This window comes from Agelaius tricolor, unplaced genomic scaffold, assembly GCF_023055355.1.
Source record: "Agelaius tricolor isolate 1412-34295 unplaced genomic scaffold, bAgeTri1.0.p SCAF_13, whole genome shotgun sequence".
In the NCBI taxonomy this organism is placed as follows: Eukaryota; Metazoa; Chordata; class Aves; order Passeriformes; family Icteridae; genus Agelaius; species Agelaius tricolor.
The window spans coordinates 15,954,704-15,977,136 of record NW_027269273.1 but is presented as its reverse complement, the minus strand read 5'-3'; the positions used below and the strand labels follow the sequence as shown (position 1 = coordinate 15,977,136).

Below are 22,433 nucleotides of genomic sequence, written 5' to 3'. Positions count from 1 at the left end.
GTGATGTTTTTGGTCTGACTTCACTGGCAGATAGACCACAGCAGTGGACTTGACTGCTGACTGCTTAACAACATGATGACATTAATAAGCCAAATGATCCAAATTCTTAATTACAGGTATTGTTGCTCTTATTTGTTTATAGGGCATATTCATGCTAGATATAATACTATTTGATATAAAAATAATGTTTAAAATGGGAAGAAATACATCTAGAATATGAATATAAAAGCACAGACATCTTAAACCTTTCCCAACCTTTGTCTGGATAGAAGTACATAGGAAGTGCTCTCCAAGATGAATTCTTCCCAATAGGAGTACATATTGACTTCTGGGTGAAGTTTCTTATAATTGTATCTCTTAACACTTCATAGAGAGATCCAAACTTGTTTTAAGTGCTTTTTTCACTTTTTGCAATAATAGAAAAAGATGGAAATGCTATGAACCTTGCTGTAATCTCAGTACACTGTAAAATACAATAAAATATTGGTATTAGTTCCATGTACTGAGCAATATTTAGGCTAAATAGCAGAAAGTAGAACAAAATAGTGCATTTTAGAGCTGTGTGATAGTGATTAAGGAGAAATGCAACAAATTTCTATGCTAATGCATTTTGGAGCATAGCATAGAAGGAGGGAGCATATTGATGGATCCTGAGTTCAGAAGGTGGTTGAACTTTGTAATAAACAGGTGGATGGCATCAATGACAAACACAAGCAAACCTTACAATTAATGGAACATTTGGCCCAGAATCAGTCGTCCTGGAGGTCAGAGAGGTGTTAGGAGTTGACACAAGTAAAGAGGGTGATGTGTCACAGGCATCAGTTGGAATGACCACACTAGCACATCAGAAATCAATTTGGGCAGCTCTTCTAGAGGAACAAATAGCCATCCTGGTCTTGGGCTTGTTGGAGAATGGGATTTTTAAGAGAGAACGTGATTGGAGTGGGCAGGGGAAGGGGGCCCCCTTGTGTTGCATTTGAGATCCCATTATTCCAGTTTCTCACATCCTGTAGGCAAAAAGGTGGAATTAGAAGGCTGTACTTTGTCCTTGAGCTGTAACACACTGGGGTTACAGAGATGCAGTGAGTAGCTCACAAGACTGAACTGCTGCAATGGATGTGTGTCAGTCTCTTCAGGGACAGGCAGGGAAGCCAAGGACAGGAGGTTGTGCTCTGCACAAAGGAATTACTTGGAAGCATGGTTCTCTGCTGTGGAATGAATGGGTCGTGGGCCTATCAAGCCTTCAGTATGCTTCAGAGTCAGAGGACAAGTTAGCAGCCATTAATGCTGAGCTGGTCATCTGTTATACATAGCCTGATCAAAAAAAGGGAAGAGGATGAGCCTTCCAAGCAGCTGGGTGATACCTGCTAGTGAAAGGCCTTTTTTCCCAAGGACTATTTGAAACTATTCTGCAAGGACAGCAAGATGCTTGGGACACTATTTAGACACAGATTTTGGAAGGACCTGCTAGGGCAAATGCTTTGTATTTGGCAGTCCAGGCTGTCATGGTGGGAGATAGCAGGGTTTCAGATCCTGAGAGAAATTAGGAGGGTAACTATCAGACTAAGGTCCAGAATTTTATCTTGTTTAAAGACCTGCTAAGTGGTGTCCTCCAGGAGGCTTGCTGTGAAGACAAATGGGCACAGGACATGTTGATTTCTGGAGACAGATTCCTTAGACTGCAAAAATGACTTATTCCAATGTTCATGACAATAGCAGGCATGACAATAAGCCTGCTGGGCTGCAAGGAGAGTTCTTGACTTTAGCAAAGCCAAATTCTCCAAAAGGCACTGGTATTGCTTACATGTACAACAATGTTAAGCCAAAGCTTGGTTGGAGTTGAAACTGAGGGAGGTGGAAAGTACCAAAATGTGGAGAGCTCTCTCAAGTATGTGGGCAGCCAAAGGAAGAGTAAGCAGAGCCTGGCCCTGCTGATGAATGGAATAAGCATGGTGTGACAACAGAGGGGCTTGGTGTGGGTCTCAGAAGGCATCTGAGGTACTCTGTACTTTCTTGGCAGGACCTGTTCTCAGGTGTGACAGAATTTAAGCAGCAGAGTGAGATGCCATCTCAGCTAGAGGAAGATCAAGTTATAGAGCACTTAAGTAAAATGGTGAGATTTGCCCTGGGAAACTGGCTGACATGACTCCAACACCTCTCCCCATTGGCTTTGAGAACTCAGGGCAATTGGGAACATCCTCAGTAACTGAAGGATCACAAATGTTAACGTGCATCTTCACAAAACTCTAGGAAGATGAATGAGTGAAATAAATGGTTATAGAGCATATGCCTTGGTGTAAGTCACATAACATAGGTCTGTATAAATTCTGTCTACAGGTATATTTCCCTGTGTGCTCTGTTCTGAAACTTGGTTGTTAGCATTACAATGCCTCATGATAGGAGAACTTTGAAGTAAGTTTCAGGAAGTTTGGAAGTAAAATGCTGTCAGCCGGCTGTCATTGAGGCACTGTCTTGCATAGCTGCATTTTGAAGTGGACTTGATAATGTGGTACTTAACACTGGCAGCTTTCCTGCAGCCTATTTATAGGATCAGTGGTGTTTTCCTATTGTTAGTATGGCTGAACAGGTGGAGAAGGATAAAATGGAGTTATGCATTGCCTGCAATTCTGCGTAGCTGTTCAGATGAATTTGATTGCAGTGGCCTTAGTGCATGGCTGCAGAGCAAGGTTGTCCTTTAGACTGGCACACTGTGTCTGTGCTGTCCTTGGTTCAGTTCAGCCATTGGCAGCTCTGCTGTATCCCAGACCAATGACAGGCAAAGGGAAGCTGCTGCCACTTCCCCTTATTATGGCTGCTGGATGTTGTAGCAGCTCAGTAGCTGTTCCATGACTGACAACCTGACACTTTTTCTAAGCTATGTCATTCCTGCTTGGGAGTTGAAACCTGATTTTAAAACGGCCTTTCTATGCAGGCTAGGCTTGAGGAAGTTTGGAATCGTATAAGTTTGCTTTTTTGTTTTGCTGTGAGGCAAATTACAGTGGCAAAAGAGACTCCATGTTGGAAGCCAGATTAACAGATTTGAATTTGCTTCTTCATATGGTCTATGCCTCAATCTTATTCTCTGTCATCACATATTGCAAGCACACAGTCTGATTTTCTGGGTTTAAAAATTATTGGAAGATTATTCAAAATGATAATGCAGTCTTTATTTTGTATGATTTTAATATATAAGCAATAAATTAAGGGTTTTGCAATGATACTTCTCTTAAATTTTGATCCTTTGTACTGTAAGGAGTGGCGCCTCAATTGCCTTCATATAAATGAAGTAAAGATTCCCAAGAAAGAAAAAGAGAAATTTCTCTTTGAAGGTGCCATGATGATGCCGATGCAGTTTTGCCAGGACACATGGAAGACAGCTTCTTGTGCTTTTAAGACCAAGTCCTCTCTTGTTCAAAGGCTAATAGTAGGTTAATAACCACTGGCAGGGTTACTCATGTAAGACTCAGGAATTATTCTTGTTTAGGGACCTTTGCTATATTGCATTTTCTCTATGGTTCTTCTCTTGTAAGAGTTGCTCCTATTGACGAGCAACTTTTGTAAATTTTGTTGATAATTCTGTGAATGTGGAGCTATGAAACAAGATGTAAGCGTTTCTCTGTGATGAGTTTTTGCAGTGAAGCAAAGCTCTCCTTTTCTGCATTAAGCTACCATTGGTGTAGTTCTGTTTTTGAAAGAAAGACTTTTTGGTTGCAGCTTTTCTTTAAGGTAAAAGCCTATCTAATCTGTAGATATTTTGAGAAAAGTGAAGATGTAAGTTTGAATTACAAAATTTGAGTAGAAAATTCTGTTCTTTAGAACAACTAAGCTAATCCAAGATAAGGGCTGGAATACTCCGGTAGGACACATAGTTTCAAGATATCTGGTTTTTTGCTGTTTCTTTTGTAAAGTGAGCTCTGTCTCAGTTACAAGAATATAACAGACTTCCTTTACTAGTAGTACTTTACTAGTATTTGTAACTTTTTTGTTGGTAGAGATGGATATGATTCATTTCCTAGGAAGTGATATTGAACATGACTTTTTAAATAAGATCAGAACTATGTTTGTCTCCAATGCATGATGTGGTTGATACATAAGACAGACAAAACTGTTTCTATGATCACAGGCTCTCAGATAAAATACTTTTCAGATTTTCAGTGTAAACGGTTATTTCCAGAGTTTTTGTAGCAGACAAAAAAAATCTGTTCTAGCTAAAAAACAGGACTCATTAATCCTTACCCTTGGGGTCCACTTTGAAGACTGTTAGTTTTGGTTTTTAGCCTCCCTAAGTGAAAAGCAAATACATGGATTTGTTGCTAGTAGCATAGGAGAAATGAACTGCAATTTCTAAGTGCTTGTGCAGGCACAGAATGAGATTCAGTGCTGTTTTCCATTCAGGTACGTTTCTGCTGAAGACAATGCAATGCACTGATGTTTCAAAACAATAGTTGAACATCATATGTGGTGCCCTCAAGAGTGAAGTGCCTCTCTTTGTGGCACTGTTCTCAAAGAAACCTGCCTGTCTGTAAGCAGTGAAGTTCAAGAAATGGAGGAGTTGTGTTAGATCAGCACAGTGTCCTTGGCATATGTCACTGTTATTTGTGGAGAGGTTGCTGTGTCAGATCCCTCCTTAAAGGAGCACACGGTTAATAGGACACAGGAAATTGTACTAAAGTTTAAGCCAGTGGCATCTTCTGGAGAATACTGTGTTGAAGCTGCCTCAGGATGCTCTGGATGAATTATATTCTGGCTATGTGGAATTTTCAGTAAAATGTACAACTGTACTGCCCATTGGAGCAGGCAAGAAAGGTTGTGACCCTTTCATAAAATGAGTAATACACTTACAAGCCAACTATAACCCTCCGTTTCACCTTCTTAGAAGCTACTCAGCTACGATTATTTATTTTCCAGTGTGGATGCTAACTGACTGACTATTGTTTGCTCTTCAGCTAAACAAAGTAATCTTTGTATTTAATAATAAAATACAGCATTTCTAGGACTGTTCTAGGTGGTTTTAAAGTAAAAATAATAAATTTAATTGCATCAAAAATGCTTGTTCAAACTTTCATATTAGCTGAGTTTCCTAGCTTCTCAGGTGAATAGGAAGCCACAAAGTCTTCATGCAACCCTGGGCAGTATGCACACCATAGTTTGGCTGTTGCTGTGTGTCACTGAGCAACAGTGTGACCATGCAGTCTTGTGTGAACACAAACAAGTGTAATTCAGACACCTACAACCAGTTCATAAATTTGCTTGCATCAGGATTAATTCCTTAGCTTATTGAAAGCCTAATGGCTTTATAATTAATATGGTCAGTATTAATTGCACTCACGGAAACTGAACATTGCAGTCTAGATGTCTGTTCTTTGACTGTTCATCAGAGATTGTGGCTATGAGAGGAGCTGAGCACTGGAACAGGTTGCCTGGAGAGGTGGTGGAGTCTGCTGTTCAGAAGCTGTCAGGACACAATCCTGAGCAACATGCTTTAGGAGGACCCTGCTTGAGCAAGGAGGTTGGCCAAGATGACCTCCAGTAGTCCCTTCCAACATGAACTATTCTGCAAAATGAAATGATAAATTGATTTGTTCATTGCTATAAAACATGTACTGAGGGCAGTACTACTTAGATTGCAGGACTGTCTTTAAAACAATCTTCAAACTTCATTTGACTTTGTTCTGTCAGTTTTAGTTTGTTCATTTGGTCTTTCCCAGTGTACCAGTTGTTTAATGTCTTTGTTTGCTGCTGCTTTGTATTTCACTGGTCTCTGTGCAGTCTGCATCTGTTGTCTTACACCTTTGAAGGCTAGCCTGCATTTGCCACCATGTTAAAAGCAAAAAAAAAACCAAACAGTGTGCTCCTTCAATAGATTAAAAAATTCGATTCAGCTGTCTCAAGCTAAATTTAAAACTGTGTTGTGATTTTTGCTTAATATTATGAAGCTGAGGTAGTGATGTTTAGAAGTGTGTGGTAGGGAAAAAAGGATGTGTCATGGGCATTTGGAGATACGAGACTTAATGAAATAGCTGCTCTTGGCAGTTGGTAGCTTGAAGTGTGCATGAAACTGCTTTCATGCCATAGGAGTGAAAGGGGGCTGATGTGATCCTGATTGTTAGAAGATTTTCAGGAGAGAGCTGGTGAGATATAAGTCTGTTTACCTCACAGCAGACATGACAATAAATTTCTCCTAGTGAACACACAAGTAAATGCAGTGACTGGAGGAGGAAGATGGACCCTGCACTGCTTGCAGAAGGGAGTGATACTTAATAAATCTTACCAAGTTCTTAGAAAATGCCAAAAAGTATGGACATTAAACTTGTCTGGTTGGTTCCAATTGTTTGGATGAAGCCAGACTAATTCTGTTTGCCTGTGTTTCAGGTGGTGGTTGCCAGTTTCAGATTGTCCCTTGGTTTTCTCTGTTGGCCACTGTCCTGCTGTCAAGCCTGGACCTCTGATCTCTTGCTATTTAACTTGTTTGAAAATACAGAACCAAGTATCAAAAAAAATTAGTAGTTAACTAACTGGAAGTTTCTGGAGACTGGCACAGATACATTAAAGTTACTGTTTCACATAAGTGTGTTGTGGATTCTGTAGCTATTTCAGGGGTGTTACTAGGAATCGTGTAGATTGAAATTACTGGATAATTATAAGTCAGTTTGTTTAAATGTATGTTTTAATGTCTAATTATCTCCTTAATTTGTGTTGAAGGCATAAAATTTATGTGTGTATATGAACTTTCCCTTCCTCAGATTGCATTTCTTCTAATTGTTTCAAATCTTGGGTAAGATGAAACCTCAGTGATTCTGGAGAGGTTTGTGTGACAGAAATCAAAGGCTGCAAGTCGCGTTTGGTGCATTGCTTTGCTGTGGAGGATAGAGATAAGGCAAGAAATCAAAATCATTAATGATATTTTGGCTGTTGAATTTTGTGATAATATCAATCATATGCCCAGAAGATAAGATAGACAACGCTTTGTTCTTGATTAGGTCTTACATGTTGTTGTGGCTTTAGTTTTTTGTGTAGTATACACTCTGGCTTGTTTGCTCTTGGGGGTGGGTGGTGAAGAGCTCTGTTTTGTCCTGTGAGTGTTGCTGCTCTTCATCGTCTGATATCAAGGATTATACCTTAAGAAGGTTCTTTCAGGTTGTCACTTGGAGACTATCCATTATTAGGATTAGGTAGACACAGTGAGGCTGCAGGTGTCCATTTAACAGGGGCATATTGTGCTCATTCAGATGCTTCAGGATAGATACATGAGCTACTAAGATCAGTCTTTTTATTTACCTGCAACTTAGATCAATTACTTGGCCTCTCTTTGGTAAGTTTAATTTAATAGGTGTTATTCAAATCACAGAATCTGCTAAGAGAGACTTTCCATTCAGTGCTTGCTACAGGTAACCAAGCGTGTTAACTCTGATTTTTATTAGAACGTGAGTATCTTGGAAAAGCATGGGTTATATTTTAGAAAGGTAGGGGAAGGATACTGACAGGTGTTACTGCCATGCAGGTAATGTTTCACTATTTTAATGTGGAGTGAAAATGATCACTGAAAACTAGTCTCTAAATCCCCAGACACAGGAAAGGTACAGTGAGCCAGTTTAATAAAATCTTAAAGGTGCTTGTGGTTGCCTAAGTCATGATTCCAGACTCTTGTTTGGTTTGTGGTTTTTTATTCAGCTTCATAATATGTTTACCAAGAAATTATAGCTGCAGCCCCCTTATCTATGGGGACAATGAAAGTAGAGTCCAAGTAACTTTAGAGTGTAGTGAAATGCAAGAATGAAACCTAGGTCTTGCAAATACCCTTCAAACACTTTCTATTGGTGCCCAAGACTTCTTGAATGTGAAATTGGTAGGGTAAACTGTGAAGTTACTTGAAGCAATAAGTTCTCCTCATGGATTTCTTTTTAAAATCTGGGTTATTCTTCCTCTCTTTTCCTATGCTGAGGCATCTATCACTACTTTTGTTACCTACCTCAGTTTTGCATGTTTTTTTATGGGCAGTGACATCTTAGCATAAACTTGGGTTTGTATGTTGTGCACAAGGTGATCCAGAATTCTTTCTTGATACAAGTGAAGCTTTTTTTAGAATTAGGCAGAATAGGCTATACACTATAGGTCTGCTTTTGTGCAATTGGAATTAAAGCAACAACAATTCTTTACCTTCAACCTCCAGGATGCACTGTGGTGTTTAATGTGGAGTTTGATGTTTCCTGTCAACAATAGTTGCATGTAGTGCCAAGATGTACTAAAATGTATCATCAAGCTATAAAAAAGTTTAATATGCTGCAACTTTAAATGCTAAAATACCTTAATTTCCTTAATTTTTATGGTAGTGTTTCTTCTGTAAAACAAAATCAATTTCCTTGCTGAGTTTCTGGTGGTACCATGCAGATGTAAGCAGGCTTCATGTAGCTCTGTAGGAGTAGGCAGATGTAGGATGGTATTCCTGAAGCTCTGGCATTTTATCACAAATCATGCTAATAGATATGAAAGGCACCCTGCTTATTTCAGTATCTATGTTGTGATCACTTGAGATGTAGTAGGATGTCTACTTTTCTATGTAAATTTCTTTAGGCAAACTGGAGATAAGACTACGATGCATATCTGTGTATGTTTTTTCTAAATTCTGTTGTGGACCTTTGGTATTGTGTCCAAGAAAGGGAAGATCAATGTTTCAGGCAGAGTAATCAGACAAATATTTGTATGTGTATTTCATGGTTTTATTGAAGAAAAATACCTCTGTGTGTGGTTTGTGTATGGTAGACCATACAGCAAAATAAGGAAGCAGCCACTACTTCTCTTCAACCTGGATACCATATGCAACCTGTTAATAACACGCTTTTAATGTATAGCTGATTGGATTGGGAGACACTTTGAGAAGAGGTTAGTAGGATTTGTTTAACAAACATGGCATGGCTGTTCTGGATGCTTTACATCAGTCTTTGAAAAATAAAAGTGAAAAATTTGAGGGGAAAGAAGTGTTTTAAGAATATTGGAAAGCAGAAGAACTGTACATTTTGGTGGATTCCAAATGACTTTTAAGTAATGTAATTCCATAAACATAATGTCTGTGCTTATGGTGGAGGAAGCTTTTTGTAAACCTCTTTGGAAGGAAGCTTTTTGTTTAAGGCCTGTGTATTGGCAGTTTTTGGAAAGGCACAATGCAGAATATGTATCACAGAGGGATGAATTACTATGATGGGATACCTATTATTAATGATAGTATTTTTTTCTCTATACTGAATTGATTTTACAGGTGGCATTTTCTGGTATCTCCAAGCAGGTGTATTCTACTCTAAATTGTAAAATGCTTTTAGAGCTCGAGGGTTAAAAAGTACTTACAATATACATAGACTATAAAATGAAGGTGGTATATTGTGTAATAGTGGATCAGTTACTGTCTTGAAGACTGCAAGCAGGAATTATGTGAATATTCTTAAAAGTGATTTAAGGAAGATTATTTTTTAATTATTTCTCTTTACTAATTCTCTGAGTAATTTATCTTGTGAATTATGTTACCTCCAAAACGCAACTTCTCGCTGTTTAATCAAAAACTTGTGTCACTTGGGGCTTCTTGAAGAAAAATGACTTAACTGATATTACCCATGATACTTTCTCTTGAGATTCTTCTCCAACTTCTTGGCTTCAGTGATGTAACTCGTTTAACAGTAACACTGTTTCTGTAACAGTGATGTAAATGTTTCTCAAAAGACCAGAGTTGTAGCTCTGAGGGAGAACTTGTATGATGGGACCTGTTTCAAGACATGTTGGCTTTTTCTTCTCATACTTGCCTTACTATTAGAAAGGGGGCTTTGGTTCATGTTTGATTCTCTTAACATAAGATCTGAGTCACTCACAAGAATTTGATCTTTCCTATGTCACTTTAATGATGAAAACTCATCTCTTTTATAGAGAGCATTTATTTAATTGCAAGACATTCAAGTAGTTCAATCAGTCATGCTGATGATCTTTTGTATTAATTCCAACTTTCTTATGGGCTAATTAAAATTCCTTGCTTTTGTTATCTCCATAAGGTATCCTGTTTCTTTTTATTCTAGGTTATTTACTTTCTAGAAGAGAGGGTCAAGCAGGATCCCCTGAAAAGCCATTGTCTGATCTGGGTCGTCTCTCCTACTTGGCTTATTGGAAAAGTGTCATATTGGAATACCTGAACTGCCACCATGAAAAACAAATCAGCATCAAAGGGATGAGCCGAGCTACTGGAATGTGTCCACACGATATTGCCACAACCCTGCAGCAACATAGCATGATAGATAAAAGAGAAGATAGGTCAGTGAATCTTGAAAAAAACTCTAAAAACTGAGACAAAACATTCTCTACTTACAAAACAGTTGGTGTGAAAAATGTCTGTGTAAAAGTTTGCCTTTAAAATGAGTGATAACTGTCTTACTGTGCAAGTCAGTGCGGATGGGTTTTACATACAGAGCTTTTCTTCCTGGGGATTCTTTGGATGCTCCTTCATGTTAATGGTTACTAGAAGTATGTGGCCAGCTCAAAACACTTTCATTTAAGAGTTTTGTTTCATTCAGTATAATCTTCCCTAAGTGTTCCCAGCTCTTGCTGTGCAAATATTTTGCTTGAATACCGGTAAGAGAAAAAATGGTGTTTGTGGGTGGCAGGCTCTCTTTCCACACTTGCTCTTTCAATCACTGCTGATCAGATCAACTCTACAGGAAGTGCTCCTGCTCAAGGTACTGGTAATACAAGTTTCTGTTTAATGTTATGATCAATGTTGAAGGTCAGTGCACTGAGAAGGTGAGTTCCTGTTTTGTGAATATCTTTTCTTCATGCTCTTGATGGGTATTTTAGAACTTTTCTGGGTTGTTGTTCTTGTTTGGTCTTTTTCTTTCCATAAAATGTCTTAAATGGCTTTCAATGGTATTTGTGTTTCTGAAGATGATCTTAATTCTTACTGGATGTTCTAATCAGAGAAACTTTATAATTAAGCAAAACCGCCTTACAAACACTGGCTTGCCAAAACAATAAAGTTAAAATTGGAAAAAATTCAGCCTCAGTAATTTTTATGTGTCTCAGCACTAGTATTCAAAACTAGTAATTTTTGAACCAGTAAGAATGCAAGTCTTCAAAAAGGAGATTGGTTTACAAGGTGGTGTGTGAGAGTAGTAAGAGGAGTGCTGGCATTGCCTTAAACCTCTTCTGGGATACTTAGTTATGGACAACCTGAGGACAAATCTATTTCAAGGGAAGTTTTTTGTACATGTAGTGAAGTAGAAGTTTTTCCATATTCTGGAAAAGGGTTCTGGATCTGATTTCTTTTTTTAAACTTTGTTTTTCACTGAGAGAATGTTGTTACTTCACCAACCTGATTTTTAAAGCACTTGAAATGTTTGCTAATCCTTGTTGTTTGGAATTGTGTAGTTCTTTGTAACAGGCGAGTTTGGTGGGTTATGTACATAGATATATTAGCATGCTGTGCTATTTTATTAGTCTTTACCTACTTTTGATATGCCACTTCATAGTAATTGGAAGGTCATGTTGTACTTCATTAGTACAGGACTAAAGTATATTTGTATGCTTCCTTAGAAAACCTGTGCTTCTGACTTGCTTTCTTGTCCTGTTAACTTATGTCTTCAGCTGTAACATTGACTTTCTCACTCTTGACTTGATGATCCACAGAGTTTTCTATCTATGTTTGTATGTAATATTAAAATTAGAAATTGTTCTGGCAGTGATTGAGGTGCCAACACTAAACCTCTTGAATTAGGTTTAGGGTAGTCAACTATAAAACCTTTACTTTGCTCTCTGTTGCCCTAGTGATGGTTAATATTGAACTTTCACTTCATTAACTTTTGTTCCTTCACTTCCTCTCAGTAAACAGCCAGTAGCGTAAGGATGTTATCACTGTGTGTAAGCTGGTATTTGTAGTTTGTTGGATCCTTTCATTAACCTGTATTTTTTCACAGGTTGTTTTGCAAAAGGATGTCAACTATAGAAAGGCTGTTCCAGGTGATCCTTTTCTAAATTAAATTACTGTTTATTTGATTGTAGATTTGTAATTATTAGAAGGGAAAAGCTGATTTCAAGTCATATGGAGAAACTGAAAGCGAATCCACGAATCAATGAAGTAGATCCTGAAAGCTTGAGATGGACTCCTTTGTTAGTTCCTAATGCTGCAGTTTCTGAAGAAGAGAGGGAAGCAGAAAAGGAGGTAATATCAGAGATATCTTCTGAATTTCTCTTCCTTTGGCTTTTATCACTCTGAATATTCAACATTAGACTGTCTTAAATAGAGCAGATTTAGCTTTGACCACTACATATTGCTATTGCAATGCAGAATTTTTGGAAGCTGCACAGCAACACATGGTAACTTTGGGGGGATGCATATGAAAACTTAAAATGTGAATCACTTGTCATGGAGCTGTATTTATCACTCTTGAGGTAGTCAAAGAGCATGTAATCAGATCAAATTTGGTGCAGAGCTCAGGGGCTGCACTTTGAATTGATTCTTTGTGTTCTCAACTTGCTCAAAGTGATCCAGTCAGTGGGCATGTAATGTAGTGCTAAAGGACTTAAATCAATTCGCTGCATCATTAATAGTGCTAAATATCCCATGAAATGCAATCTTCTTTGGTTTGTTATCTATTAACTGTTGTAAAGGAGCAACTAGATGATTCAGCCGAAATGTTGTTGCTAGGTTAGCCAGCAGTGCTAATCAGGGTTGACTTATTTTAACTATTTAGCTGCATGTAAAGGATATGGCTAAGTAAATGCTGTTTCAGTGACCTGTTATTTTAACCTCAACCCTTCAGGCTGAGCGTCTTATGGAGCAAGCTAGCTGCTGGGAAAAGGAAGAGCAAGAAATATTCTCCACAAGAACTAATAGTAGGCAATCACCTGCAAAAGTACAATCTAAAAATAAATATTTGCGATCTCCAGAAAGTGTGGCCGTGGTGGGGGAGCGAGGGCAGTGCACAGAACAATCTAAGGAGAGCAGTGAGGAGGATGGCGGGGATGAGAATCAGCAGAGTTCGCCCCCCCGGCTGACCAAGCCCCAGTCACTGGCCATGAAGAGAAAGGTGTGTTACCTTAGAGCTTCATTCAAAGCCCTTTGTCTCTGATTTCATCAAATCCTTACCGTCCAAGTAACAACCTGGTTTTTTGCAAACATTTATTAGACTTTTTTAATCCTTTATGTGTTATTTGGACACTTAACTACTCCTTTCTTCTCTTTTCTGCACTCCATCCAGTTTTTATCTTTTGGATTTTTCACAGACCTATAAAATACTAGTGACATAAAAAAATCAGAATTTTCTGTTAATTTTTAAACTAGAGATTGCCCTCTGGTGTTTGGCATTGGTATTGGTTCAATATCTTAATGGTTTCTTTTTTTTGTATTACGATGGAGTCCACCTTGTGGAGTTTCTTTTTTTGGTTTTTTTAATATAGGAGCTCCTAAAAGGGGAATACTGTTTTTCAAAATAAATGTTGTTAAAACAGAAGGGGTTTTTTTACCCATATTCTTCTAATTTAAACATTAAATTCTGGTTACTGCCATGTTTGCACTAATTTTTTAATTTCCTTAAAAAATCAACTCTTTGAGTTGCTTAAATTAGCAAACTTAAGAAAATCCCAAAATTTTCAGGCACTCACCTTAGCCTTTATATTTAGGTGTCTCTGCTGAGAATTAGGAAGTTGGATTGTCCCTTTGGTTATACTTTGTGAGCTTACTTTATGTAACCATAAATCTCTGAGTATGTATAATAATAGGAAAACAAAATCTTGAACAGTTGTTTTTTTTATAGCAGCCAACTGTAGGATGCTTGAGGTGCACTTCTTCGATGTTATCTGGTTTTTTTCTGTGTACATTCTTATTTCAAAAAATAGCAAAAACCTAAAAGGTAGAAGAATAAGCTTTGGTACTTGTGAAGGTTGTTGTGGAATTATAAATCTACAGAGGAAAAATGTGTGAGTGCAATTTATGTAACAGTGCTATGAATATTATTTGACAGAAGAAGGTAAAAGATACCACAATATAAAGAAAATTCTAGTCTTCATTTTTACTTATGGAAAGGTTTGTATACATACCTATTTTAACTGTTTAGACTGTTTAGACATTTTACTTTTAGATTCTGTCTACATTTGAATTTGATGCCACGTAAGGTGTTTTTTTGAATGAGTAAATGGATTATTATAAACTTGCTCTACAAAAATTCATGTCCAGAATCAGTTAATGAACAGGAATGTAGGAAGAGTTTGATTTATGGAATTATTTTTCAGAGACCTTTCATACTGAAAAAGAAAAGGGGCCGTAAGCGCAGAAGGATAAACAGCAGTGTTACAACAGAGACAATTTCTGAAACAACCGAGGTGTTGAATGAGCCATTTGATAACTCAGATGAAGAGCGTCCCATGCCGCAGCTGGAACCCACCTGTGAGATGGATGGAGAAGATGATGACTTGAAGCCTGTGATTAGAAAAGCTTTTGAGTATCAACCTGGGCAGCAGAAACAGGAAGAAGAAGACCAGAACAAGGAGGAGAAAGACATTCATTGTTACAGGCGTGATGAAAATTGTACAGGTAAACCTAAAATGTTCTCACATCTTCACAAAAATAATTTTGTTGGGTTGCCTTCAAAAGAAGTGTTTATTTTTGTCATTTTAATGAGATGTATTTAGCTGTTGTTATTACTATAATAATTTGCTCTTTGTATTCAGGAAACAAATCTTATTCAGTCTGAGGCATTGAAGTTCTTGTCATATTGTCAAAAACAGCTTCTATGTCCCTACAGCAGGGCATTTCACTCAACAGTGCAAAGGGTATCACTGGAATATTGTCCAATATGGTTTTTGGGTCAGTGGTAAAGGATACAAGCAAAAAGTAACATTTGATTTACACAAATATCTTTCTATTCAGTATCGTTGGTAATTCAGCAAAATGTTTGGTGCTTCTGTGGCTTAATATATACTCAGCACCAGGATCCTGTTTTATTTCCCCATGAAAGAGACAAATTTAACTGATGATGAGGCAAAAGATGATGTGTCCTTTCAAAGCTGCTTTTCTAGTTTGATTTCAAGGATATTTCCTGTCAGAAAAGTTAATGGATGGATAGTGAAACTACTAATGAGCTATTCTGAATGTACACTCCTCACTTGACCTCCTGGCCCTCAAATTACGCTTATCAGTTTTAATTACAGAATGAATGACTGGACTCTCAGGTCTGTGTATTTTCTCTAAGCCAGTAGCTACTACTTCAGTATTTGTGTAATTGCATGGGAAGTTCCATCCTTGCGATCCTCAGTTAGGGATCATGGGCTGATTTCTATTTCAAACAGCTCTTGTGTGATGTGGTACATTAGAATATTACCACTTTTTCCAGCTTCTCAAGAGGAACTGCTTAAACTAATAGTAGCAAGTTCCAGCTCTGTCCCAGTGGTCAGGTTTGCACAGTTTTAAGTAGACTGGTTTTTTTTAGTTTGCCTATGGAGCACATCATCACAATATAGAAGTATCACTGAAGCCATTACAATCCCAAGTGCAGTATCTTATATCTTGATAATTTTCCTTTTTTCTGGAGTCCGTGTAAGTGGTATCTGGGGAGAAAGGGGAGAAAGGAAAGAGGTGAATGTGTTTGGGTTCTTTTTTTTTTTTTCTTGTCAATGGATTAGTTTAGTGTTCTGAGGCACTCTGTGTGTAATTTTAATTATCTTTTGCATTCTATCATCTCTTGTGAACCATGTCCTGAGATGTTGCCCATGAGAAAGTACTAGATTGAACCACCTTTTATCAGCATTGGTATTAAAGGATGATTATATATTTCTTATGGTTTGTCCTCCAGAATGGTCAAAGAGGAAACTCAAGACTTCCATGTCATTACTGTCAAAAAAGATAAATGTGTGTGAGATCAATGTGTATATAAAGTGAAGGCATACTTCTATTCTAAAACCAAAGGTGGAAAATCAAATATGTGGACAGTATTTGCTATAGTTTACATGTAATGTCATTTAAATCTCTGGGATTTTTCTAATGTATAAATGGTGGTTCTGATAGTATCTGTTAAAAGGCCACCAGACCATAACATACCTGTGTAGTGCGTTTGAGCTGTAGATACTACATTGTCCTACTGTGTTGAGACCTGTTTATAACTCTTGTTTCATACTTTCTTAATACATTTTGAGTTTATAAATTATTTTCAGGTTTATATTGGAAAATATTGATTAGTCTGCAAGCTAAGACTTTTTTTTTTGTCTCTATTACCTCCCAAAGATAATACAGAGGATGTAGCTGTGTTGGAAGAAAGCACTAAAGACAATCTTGAACCTTTAAAGAGTAAGCAGGGTTGGCCCAAAGGAGTTAAACGTGGTCCATCTAAATGGAGGCAAAGCAAAGAAAGAAAACCTGGCTTTAAGCTTAATTTGTACACTCCACCTGAGACTCCCATGGAGCCTGACTATCAGGTGCAGGTGGAAGAACAAAAGGAAGTAGCTGAAGACAAGCCCTGTTCAGTTCCTGCTGTTACAGAGGAAGCTGTTAAAGAACCAGCTGAAGCACTGCCACCACCAGATGATGAGGCAAAAGAAGTAGAACCTGAACCTCTGCACCCACCCAGTGAACCCTTTGAAAAACAAGAAAATGATACTATGAAAGCTGGGGAAGAAGAAAGGAGCATAGAGGAAGATGGAAGCAATTCAAAAGATCAAGAAAAAGACAAAGCAGAAGAAGTTTTTGTGCAGAAAGAGGAGTCTGTGCATTTGGATGATCAGGAGGAAGAGGAGGAGGAGGATGAAGAACCTTCTCACAATGAAGATCATGATGCAGATGATGAAGATGATAGTCACATGGGTTCAACAGAAGTGGAGAAAGAGGAATTGCCTGGTGAGGCTTTCAAAGAAATGCTGGAAACTCAGCAATCTTTTTTAGACGTAAATGTTCAAACTGGTAATTCAAATCAGGAGGAGTTAATGGATTGTGGTGTTGACCTTGCAGCTGATGAGTGTGCAAGTGACCAGAAAGAACTTGGTACAGATTCAGACCCAGTGCCTGAATCTGATGATGATCATGCAGACAACAACCAGGACCAAAAAGCTGGTGAAGAACTACATTCCGATTTCAAGGGAGAAACTACTGAGACCATGGAGATTGACTCAGAGACTGTTCAGGCAGTACAGTCCCTAACCCAGGAAACAAGTGAACATGAAGATACATTTCAGGACTGTGCAGAGACTCAAGAGGCCTGTAGAAGTTTGCAGAACTATGCCCACAATGACCAAAGTCCCCAGATGACCGCACTGGATGACTGTCAGCAGTCTGACCACAGCAGCCCAGTTTCATCTGTGCACTCTCATCCCAGCCAGTCAGTTCGTTCTGTTAATAGTCCAAATGTTGCTCCTTTAGAGAACAGCTATGCTCAGATCAGCCCAGATCAAAGTGCCATTTCTGTGCCATCTCTGCAGAACATGGAGACCAGCCCAATGATGGATGTTCCCTCAGTTTCTGATCATTCACAGCAAGTTGTGGATAGTGGGTTCAGTGACTTAGGAAGTATTGAGAGCACAACAGAAAACTATGAAAACCCAAGCAGTTACGATTCTACGATGGGTAGCAGTATCTGTGGAAACAACTCTTCTCAAAACAGTTGCTCGTACAGCAGCCTTACATCTAGTAACCTAACACAGAGTAGCTGTGCAGTGACCCAGCAGATATCTAACATTAATGGAAGCTGCAGTATGATGCAACAAGCGAACATCAATTCTCCTCCCACTTGTAATGTAAAATCTCCCCAAGGTTGTGTTGTTGAAAGGCCTCCAAGTGGCAACCAACAGTTATCCCAGTGCAGCATGGCTGCTAATTTCACCCCACCTATGCAGTTGACTGAAATCCCCGAGACTAGCAATGCCAACATTGGATTATATGAAAGAATGGGGCAGAGTGAATTTGGAGCAGGGCATTACTCACAGCCATCTGCCACCTTCAGCCTTGCTAAACTGCAGCAGTTAACTAATACGCTTATGGATCATTCTTTGCCTTACAGCCATTCAGCTGCTGTAACTTCCTATGCAAACAGTGCCTCTTTGTCTGCCCCCTTAAGTAACACGGGGCTTGTTCAGCTTTCTCAGTCTCCACATGCTGTTCCTGGAGGACCCCAAGCACAGGCTACCATGACCCCTCCCCCCAACCTTACTCCTCCTCCTATGAATTTGCCACCTCCCCTTTTGCAGCGTAATATGACTTCATCGAATATTGGAATATCCCACACCCAAAGACTGCAGACTCAGATGGCCAGCAAAGGTCATGTCTCTGTAAGAACCAAATCCACACCTCTGCCACCTGCTGCTGCAGCCCATCAGCCCCAGATTTATGGGCGAGCTTCACAGACTGTGGCCATGCAAGGGCCCGCACGGACCTTAACGATGCAGCGTGGCATGAACATGAGTGTAAATTTGATGCCAGCCCCTGCTTATAATGTCAATTCAGTGAACATGAACATGAACACCCTTAACGCTATGAATGGTTACAGTATGTCCCAGCCAATGATGAATAGTGGGTATCACAGTAATCATGGGTATATGAATCAAACCCCTCAGTACCCTATGCAGATGCAGATGGGAATGATGGGAACTCAGCCATATGCACAGCAGCCAATGCAGACAGCACCCCACAGTAACATGATGTACACTCCCCCGGGCCACCACGGCTACATGAACACAGGCATGTCCAAGCAGTCTCTCAATGGCTCCTACATGAGGAGGTAGGCCCTGGCAGAGACGCGCTGCCCAACTGGCGTATGGCATTGATCTGCACAAATACCTTTGGAGAGTACGATTTCAAAACCAGCAATTGGTGTGAATGCAAAAACGTTTGTTGGCACCATTTAAAAGCTGTATGCAGCAGAAAGCCTTATACAAGTTTTTCTTTATTTCATGCTTTGTTGGTTTTTTTATTTTTTTTCTTTGGTTTTGTTTTGTTCTGTTTTGGGGTTTTTTGTTTATTTTTTTAACATTGTGAGATTTAACTTCTCTTTGGGGGGAATTAGGTGGTTTTCCATTTTTTGTTTATTTCACTGAGCTTGAAGTTCTCTGGAAAGGAAGAACTCTTTCTATGAACTGCAATTACACAGCAGCTGATGGTTCAGAGCCATTTTATGTGCCTGCTCCCATTAAAAATGTGGATAAATAGACTCCAAAACTATCAGACAGTACTGGATCATGAGCTTTTTCTCTCTCCTTTCCCCACATGTAAATGCCTTTTAGCAGTTCTTTTATTGTATTATTTTGTTTCTGAAGGTGACACTTCTGCATGCCGCTAATGTCTTTGTTAGTGACAGTGCATTTTGTAGTACTGTACAAGTGTTGTGCTTAACAGTAAGCCATTTCTTAATTTTTTTGCCTTGATTAGGTTACCCTAGTTTGAAGGGTAAAAAAACCAGAACTATATTTTTGTTAATTATAAAACTTGTAAAAATAATAAAAAAAAGCTGCAAAAGCTATTCACATTTTGGTTAGTTCAAAGGGTTTTATTGCTGTATGTTTAGTGTAAAGTTGAGACTCTTTTCCATTTTTGTGACCAGTTTCTTTGGGGCTGGGTAGGAAAAAAGGCAGCTTTCTGTTTTATAAAAACTTAGGTTTTTTTGTTGATTGAAACATCTCAGTGTTTATTTGTCAAGTTTTGAAACATTTTCGTATATGTCCAAATACTTGGCAGGATTTAAAAAAAAAGTAGTGAATTTGGTGTAAAGTTGCTATTTTATGGAAATGCCTCTAACTTTACATTTTCATTCCATCTGTAGATTTTTCTATCTTTATAAAATATTGGAGTTATTTTTTAAGGGAAAAAATAGAGCAGTAGCGTGTGAATAGCTCAAACTAAGCTTACAGATCGCATGTAAAAAGGCAAAAGTTATTTGTGTCTGTTTATATTGCTTCCTTTTTTGTAGCCTTTGTACCTGTACAGAGTGACTGTAAGGGCCGAACAGAAGAGGCTTGATACATGTAAAAATAGGACCCAGTGACACTCTTGTATTTATCTGTTATCTTTTTAGTCAGTCACTTAAAAAAAAATACCCACAAAAGACCCACCCAAGCAACAAAAATAAAAACTGCAAAAAACTACACCCCCCCCCTCCCAAGCTGTACATTTTAACATAAAATAAATTATGATGAGCCATTTTTAGCCTCTTGTGTCTTGTCATAGTTTGATGTTGCATGGGAATTACCTCCTGAAACAGTGTTTGTTACAGTGCTCTCACGTGCTTGATCTAAAGCCCATAACAGTTGGTGGGGTTTGGATTAGGCTGTTCAGAGCTTAGGTGTAGGTTACTCATCATAATTGCATACACCCTGTGAAAATAAAGAATACCTAAGATTATTATTTTTTTTAATAATCTTAATAAAATATTGAATAAATATGTATTTAATACCTTACAAGGCTGTCAATATTTAATGTATGAAACTTCTTTCCTACAGAAGGTGTGAATATATATATCTCTATATAAAAGGATATATGATAGTAACAGACATGGTGTTGGAACTGTATTTTAATGATAGAATTGTAATCTCTTCCTTTGTCATTGTTGCTGGGTAACAAGATGATGCAAATTCTGCATTAAATGTATGGGTTCTGTGTATATGCATGTATGTGGGTACATACAAACATACAGAGATGAACACTTCTCATGTAGCAATAGAAGGTCTGTTAAAGACAAGAAGGCTGTCTCTATGTGAGCTCCTGAGTGGACAAATTCAAAGGTGGGATGTTTGAACCTACACCAGAACAAGTCCCTGTAACAATTTTTCAGAATGCTTCTAATGTGAATGTAGCCACTGTCCTGCAGTAAGGTTACTAGTTAAGGTGAAAGGAGTGGCCATCTTGACTGAAAACTGTCCCCATTCCAGTATATAAAACAGTTTTAAATAATATATTTATTATATTATTTAAATAATAATATTTCATATATTTTAAAGTCAAAGAGATGTGTATTTCTTTAAATAAAACCATTACTGTGTGGTGGTACCACAAGAAATCAAGAAATTGATACTACAGATTCATGTACATGACCTGTTGAGTTTTAATACAATGGAGCAGCAGTCTAAAATAGTGACTCTAAATGAGAGCTAAAATTGCTCATCAAATGGTAATCTGGAATAACTTGTGTTTTAGGAGTTCAGAACACCTGATAAGGAGAGCACCATACAAGAAAGATCTTGGTTCATGCCCTTACATTGTCAAATTTGTTGATTGAAGGCAGAGAGTATTCATAGTACTTAAACTTAGTTTTCATCTTTACAAAGTAACTCACCTTTTTATGCTTAAGAAAAGTGGAACTTGATGCAGTTATGTGCAGCCTTCAGGTGTGTTTAGCTTTGTCTTGTGATTTTTCATTTGTGTGTTTTTACAGTGAGTGAAAAAGGCACCTGGGTCTTTATCTGCTGCTCTTCAGTTTGAAGTTTGGAAGCCAGTAACATACAAGCAAATCAAATCTCCTTAACATTTCAGATATTTGCTTACCTGAAACAGCATTCTGACTCCAGCATATTGCTAAAATTCTGTGTTTACAATATATGGGTTAAGAGTTGGTTGGGAAACGATGCATAGTGTATGCACAGCAGGCAGGTTTCCATTATAATCTTGTTATTTCAGAATTTAATTCCTTTCAGGAGGACAAGGAACTATCCTACATCTTTTCCCATAATGGCAGTTTAGCTGTGAATTGCATTATGGCACTAAACTTTCTGATAAATAAGAAGGTTGTTTTTTCCTTGACAGATGGGCTTGTTCTCTATCTTGTATGCACCTTGCAGTGTCAGTTTTGACTTTGTGCTCTAGCACTATCCCAGAGGGGAATGAGCTCTTGCTTTTATCTTCAAAAAATTCTTCACAGAATTGCGACAGGTGATTCTTGTGAAAGGCAAGAGGCTCTTTGGCCATGCACTCTCACAGAATGCTCCATGCCACTGGTGGCTGGCAAGAGAGAAATCAACTTGCCTTGTTCAGTGTGTGTGTGTTTCCTGCAGACTTGGCTTGTAGCTGAGGCAGTGCTGCTGACACTTGTGAATCAGCAGCTTGCAAGAGCTGCCTCACTTTGTGGAAGTCATGTGTTCCAGAAATTCTGCTTTTCTGATTTACTCTCATTAATTCTGGGAGAACAGTAGGAAAAAAAAGCTGGGAAGTAAATGAAAAGTATGTTTACTTCAGAAGTGTTTAATTGGCACAGCAGAGTCCTTCAGGTAAGACCTGATTCTAGGAAAGATCCTTGTCTTTGGAGCAGGACATAGTTCATCTGGAAGCTGCCAAATGCCAGTTCTCCTGGAAGCTGCACTCAGCCCCTAGCAAAGACAGGAATGGTAAGTATTGTTACACTCAGGCTGCCTGATCCCCAGCAGTGGGCAAAATGCAGCCAGTTTTTTATTAACAGTGTAAGAATATCTGATATAAGCAGAAATGAAGGACTGCTAAAGGT

General features: G+C 38.4%; 1 protein-coding gene across 7 annotated transcripts in view; it reads left to right on the top strand.

Moving 5' to 3' along the window:
- The window catches only part of KAT6B (lysine acetyltransferase 6B), a 103,632-nt gene extending 83,486 nt beyond the window's left edge, over positions 1-20,146 (top strand). For all 7 annotated transcript variants that reach the window (XM_071438854.1, XM_071438853.1, XM_071438852.1 and 4 more), the window contains 5 exons: positions 10,056-10,287; positions 12,028-12,187; positions 12,789-13,055; positions 14,257-14,557; positions 16,244-20,146. In XM_071438854.1, coding sequence (XP_071294955.1) covers positions 10,056-10,287; positions 12,028-12,187; positions 12,789-13,055; positions 14,257-14,557; positions 16,244-18,729 — 3,446 coding nt within the window. In that variant the 3' untranslated portion in view covers positions 18,730-20,146. The remainder of the gene's footprint in view (positions 1-10,055; positions 10,288-12,027; positions 12,188-12,788; positions 13,056-14,256; positions 14,558-16,243) is intronic.
- The last annotated feature ends 2,287 nt before the right edge of the window (positions 20,147-22,433 follow it).